The 6,000-nt window shown below is 42.6% G+C and overlaps 1 protein-coding gene across 1 annotated transcript in view; it reads left to right on the forward strand.

Moving 5' to 3' along the window:
- INTS9 (integrator complex subunit 9) overlaps positions 1 to 6,000 on the forward strand; it is a 69,173-nt gene that overhangs the window by 52,235 nt on the left and 10,938 nt on the right. Inside the window, exon 14 of the mRNA XM_042832668.1 lies at positions 216 to 383. Coding sequence (XP_042688602.1) covers positions 216 to 383 — 168 coding nt within the window. The remainder of the gene's footprint in view (positions 1 to 215; positions 384 to 6,000) is intronic.

Genomic DNA, 6,000 nt, shown 5'->3' on the forward strand with positions numbered 1-6,000 from the left:
TCTGTATACAAAGTAAATACTGCTTGTTCCTTGGACAGTTTGTTTCAATCCTGATTGGATCTTCTGGTTTTCATCTTTGTGATGTTGTTTTCACAGAGTTAAGTTAGCTTGCTAATGTCAATCTACAGACCTCCTTATGGCAACGATTACTGATGTAGGGCAGTGCGCAGCACCAGCCAGGCATTTCTGTAAGTCACCACAGTCCTCTTTTCCAGCCTCTCCATGTGGTTTGCCCGGAGCAGTACACCCAGCCACCTCCCTCCCAGTCTCACCGTACGGATTTGATGGTAGACTGTCAGCCTCCACCAATGTCCTACCGCAGAGCAGAGGTCCTGACTCTTCCCTATAAACGACGCTATGAGAAGATCGAAATCATGCCAGAAGTAAGTAGCAAAAGGTGGGGAAAAGATGTGGCTTGTGCTCATACTTCGAGCTGCATTTCAGTAGCCAATTTGACTAGACGTACCCTGCATCTGTGATTTACTGTTGACTCTGAACACACAAAGCATTTTTTGTCGAGTAGAGTGTTAAGAAAGCATTTTTGAAGGGAATTTCATTCTGTAAGTTAAGAAGAATTGGAGAAAAATGAAACCTGATGGGCAAGTAAAAGGTATCTTCAGGTTAATTGTCCTTTGCAGGGACACATCACGTCTCCAACTGCAGAACAAAAGACAATCTCTGCTAGCCAGCTGTGAAGAAAACCAGTCATTGCCTGCTTACATATGGGTAAGCAGAGACACTGCAGTTTGAATTAGTAGTACAGGGCCATGAAAGGGATTGAAAGAGATTGGGAGTTAGTAATCAGGACTTGTTTTTCTCCTTCCCCAGCTGTACCTGCTGTGAGAAATACCCTTTCCTTTCAGTAGTAGTATTCAGCTGAATGTTAAAGACATTGCAGTAAAATGGTTCATTTGTGTTAGAGCAGTTTCGATAACTGGTTAATTCCTATGGACTCCCAAAATCCAACAGGGAAGGAGTTGTTTGTGGCCATCTATAATGTGGACTGCTTATGGCTACACCATCTATTAATAATTTATTACACCCATAAATTTTATACAAACGCGCTCGTAATACAGAAGGTGATCCATATTCTAGCAGATATGATATTAAATATCTTTTTAACAATTCAGTCAACACAAAGGTGTCCTTGGACCAGAGATGACAGTGACATTTTACAAGAAGGTTTACTGCCCTCTGGATATTGAATATACAAGTCTGCTTTTCATCAGAGAGCCAGCATGCAGCCTACCTGCTGTTTTGATTCCTCTGAAGCCATGGGTTTTTCCTTAAACTCTGAGGTTGCAAGTGAGGCTTTATATGTGAGCCTATCCCTTGTCAGCCCTGTGAAATGGGTGGGCATCAACTTCTCTTGCAAACAGAATGCAAATCAGCACATATGCTAGAAATTTGCCAACCCTCGTGCATTGTGAAGTTCCTATTAGAGGAGAGGGTTGTATAAATCATAGCTATGCTGGTGCATGGGTTTTGTGCTCTGTCAGAGTCCTCCTGGATGATTTGCACAAGTCCAAATATAAAGTGCAACTGAAAGCAGAAAGAGTGAACACAAAGGCACTAAGTACTGCAGAGTTTCCTGGCGGAATTTATTAGTCCAAAGGCACTGCTATGCTCATGGAGCTAAAGCATCAGAAAACGAGTCAGTGGTTCTTCTGCTGGGCTGGCTGTCTGCAGCAAGTTCCCTTGCACTTGAGGCTCAGCAGGCTTTGTGGATTCGGCACCAGTAAGAACATGCCTTCTATTTCTCAACTCCAGATCTCCTTTATGTGTCCTGTCTCTAAAGTGAAAGGATTCTTTTTACAGATTGTAGTAGAAATGGGACATGGAAATAATAGTGCTTCCCAAAACTGCTGGGATGTCGGAGGAAGGGTGTACATGGTAGACAGTGTGGTATTCACCGGGCTGGGGCTGGTTATCAAAAAAGCATGCAAAAAAGAAAAGCAGGTTTCTATTGCACTGGCTTTAACTCAGAGTTATATGAGATGCATATGTAAGAATACTGACAGAAACTGCCTGTTTTCTCCTCTGTCAAATATGTCAAATTGCTTTCACGCAGGAGTGCTAGCTTCAAAGCTGTCTGTCTGCTCAGGGAGTAGAAACATCTCTTGTGATTTTTCACATCCAGGTATTCCCCCTAGGTTCCAAAGCTGTTCTTCTCAACTCAATGCAACAAGCTACTTGGTGTATAAGGGCTCTCCTAAAAAGGTTAAGGTGATAAAAAGTAGATTAGAAGGCTGTTGTCCCGCCACACTGGGGCACAGTGGAGGGAGAGAAGTACTTTCTTCCCTTAGGGTGTTCTTTGAGAGTTAGAATGTTTTAGATGAGAGCCAGGCAGTGATTCAGGGCTTTTAATAGGATACCATTCCCCAGCACTGAGGTATGCAAATCATCCTCAAAAAGAGATCTTGATCATTTTTTCCAAGGGAACTTGTTAGAGGAATAGTCATGCCAAATTTGTAGTAATCACAGACTGTCTCCCTGAACAGTCTCTTTTTCAGCAGGTGTTCATGGCATCACTGTTTGAGGCTGATTTGTGCTTCCAGCTTGACCTGCAATGGGGTGATAAGGCAGAGGAAGGTTGGGATGCTGTCTCCCACCCTTTCTTGCTTTGGTCTCAATCTCAGCAGCATAGCTGAAAACTGCTGAGAAGTGTAGCTACGTAATCTCTCCTATTCTATACAACAGTCAGTCCTAAAGGATTGGTGATTTTCAAGTAAATAAGAGAAGGATGTCTGTTTTCATTCCCCTTGTTATCTTTAATGCTTACTACCTAAATAAACAGTGGTACATTTTGCCCTCCTGAATAATTTTGTTTGTGCTAGGCTTGCCTCATTTTCTCTCCCAGCAGAAGAGCCCTGTTTGTCTGTCCCTTTGTGCAGTGGGATCATTAGGACATTGGTTTTTAGAGGCTGATGTGGGTAGGCTGCTGCTTTCAGGCAGAGTTTACATAGTGGTAGCAAAAAAAGGTAGCTGTATCTCCCCTATCTGCTGGGCTGGTTGTGCAAGACAGGATTGCAAATATGATCAATGAAGTTCCCCGGTGGAGACCATTTACTGCTTTATGTTCCTTTTTATGTAGTTTCATCCAGAAAAACTTCTATAAGGATGTCTGAATACATAGATTTTCTGTACTGCAAGGAAAGGGCATTTGTTTCACGTGGGCTCCCCCCAGGTCTGAGGTTGTGAAGGCTTAGGTGGCAGCTGGACATGACATGTCAGGGCTCCTGGCAAATCCTGTGAAGGCTTATTATCTGTGAATAACATGTTAGCCAAAAATGAAGTCCTGACAGGGCCCTCTGCTAACATCCACCATCCTTTTTCAGAAATGGGGATGTGTTCAAGCCTCTGACTCAGTTTTTAGAGCTTTTGCAAACCAAACAGTTGGCTCAGCACGGTTTCAGTCACTGCAGACTGACAGCACGGTAGTGTGAAATTTCCTTACAGAACTATTTCAGTGCTTCAGATTCTGGCCCGCCAGACTGCTGTAAATGTACTGATGGGGCTGGAGCTTGTCTGCATTTCGATCACTTCACCAAAGAGCAGTCAGGTCAAAGCAGGGCTGTTGTATGATAATGAGATTTACTTTCAGAGCAGCTTTTGTTTAGAGAGAGGTTTTAACAGTCCCGAGGCACCAGGCTGAAATGGCTCTCAGAGGTATTGCTGAAGCCTTTATGCTTCAACTAGTTTGTTCTTCTTAGCATTTGCTTTTCACTTAAAAAAATAATTTTTTAAAAAGACTGCTTCCTGGAAATTGGTAGGTATTGTCTGTTCACAGGAGAATGATGGGAAAATAGAAAACACCTTCTGGAGCAAACAGATAAATTAAACAGTAGTGTCTGAGCAAATAATGTGCCTGCAGTTTAATTAGAGCCGAACAGTGGTGCGGATCACTTGATTTCAGTAGCAGACTGACTTCAGTGAGGGCTGTGTTTCTAAAACATCCTATTTGCAAGTTCTTCAGGACACAGGCCAGTACAGGAGAGTGTGAATGTGCACTGCACATTCCAACATGAAGTGAAATTGCAGGGAACTGTTGCAGAGAAAACAGACACGTGGCAGCTCATTGCGGTTCTGTAGCTTTCGTTCTGTCCTCCTCCTGTCCTGACTTCTCTTTCCACACACAACTTTGCCAATTCTTATTTAAGAGTGGTGAAAAATGGCTTCCATCTTACCTCTCCAACTTCCAGGCACTAAAAAGTTTGATGTCTGCCTTTCTGCAAACCCTCCACTTATTTTGGTGATCTCACTTTATCCATTCTCCTGGCCTCTCTCTTCCTTTCCCCCCAGCTTTTCCTACTTGTATAGGGATGCTGTAGTCTTATTTATACAGTAAATGTGCTTTCTTTCTTTCTTTCTTTTTTTTGCTGCATCTTTTCCTTGGTTAGCCTCATCCACAGACTGTTCTATTTAGATCAAATGAAACTCAAATCTGCTTTTCTACTCCCGACCTGGTTTTGCCTGCCCACATTAATATCTAGGTTTGTTTCTTCATTGTTGATGTCTGGCTGTAAGGTAACAGTCATTTTTAATGAGGTACTCACCTCTTTTTTTCCAATAAGCTTCAACAATGTCTCATTCTGACCCACAAGCTGGTTACTATATTGTACATGTTTTGATTGATGCCCTTTTATATCTTTCAGATGACTCATCTTTTGCATCTATAAGCTAGTTGCCTTTGCTTTGAAGATATTTTGCATCCTTGCTTGCCCTGCATGTCATTTTTCATTCAGGTTTGGGGCTAATTACTTCTTCTGATGATTCCAGCTTCTACTGTCCTCTTCCTAGTGCCTCAGACAATTGTTTCCTGCCTGCTTCCAGGCTACGCAGCATACTGATGAAGAGCTTCATTAAACAGCCATAAATCTACTTCATTATACTTTTTTAATGGCTCTTTAAAACTGTCTCTATGCACAGTATAAGCAAAAAGCTAGAGGTTAGCTTTTATGCGCTGACATTTTATGCCTACAATCCCACCCAGCATTGTTTCCTGGTGGTTGCTCTATGTCTTTCTGGTTTTGTCTCTGTGGTTTGGGATAAAGCTCATCATGTTGATTTGGAGCCCTGGTCCATTAGTGGGACTTTCCAGCAGTGCATAAGTGCAAGCAGCAGAGATAGAGATGAGAGCTGCCTGCTCCATGTACATGGAAAAGGAGAGGTTTGTTTGATTGTTCAGAAACACAGGAATACCCCTTCAGCCTCCACTTTATTTCTCCACCAGATTTTGACTCTACGGAAGACTGAATTTAAGATAGAGACTTGTGCAAACAATTTCGACAGCTTCATGTATTTATGGCATGATCCTTCATTCACTGAGCTTAATGAGACTTTACATTGTGCTGCAGAGATCTGTCGCAGACCCACAGGGAAGGAAAGGGTTTGGGTTATTTAACAACCCAATCATCTCATTTAAAGCACTTGAACTGTGTAAAATCTGAGGCAGAAACCCCAACAGGACATGATGCTGATAACCCACTAATTATTGCATAGAAGTGCTCTTAGTTCTGGGATGTTTGCTCTTCTCTGTTGGAAATGCCCTTGTTCCATTAAGGCTTGTTAGAAAAATTCCCCAGGTAATTTCTGTTCTGCTGCCCCCTGGCTTTCAAGATGCTTGTTACCTTGTTCAGTGTGCTAGTTGGTTCACAGGCATGTTTGTATCTCCAGACCTTGCCCATTTTAGTGCAAGTGTACAACCACGTATCTTTTTGTTTCCTCTGCAGGATCAAATACTTGCAGACTTCCTGCACTCAGACTCTGCCTGGTTTAGCAGATGGTACAAAGCCAAGGCTGAGTCTGTGTGATATGCTGCCCCACAGTGTAATCTCTTGTGCATTTCTCTGTCTGGTTTTGACTGATTTGACAGCAGAGCTTCTGGCACTTCAGTGGTGAAGGGATAAGAAAAGGCAGAGAGGTAGGAGGTGAGGTAGATTGTCTTCCTTTCCTGACACTGCCTTCTAAATAAAACTGAGTGACAACAACATGAAGACA

Source organism: Centrocercus urophasianus, unplaced genomic scaffold, assembly GCF_019232065.1.
Source record: "Centrocercus urophasianus isolate 14NV4802_14NV808 unplaced genomic scaffold, USGS_Curo_1.0 seq_39, whole genome shotgun sequence".
NCBI lineage: Eukaryota > Metazoa > Chordata > Aves > Galliformes > Phasianidae > Centrocercus > Centrocercus urophasianus.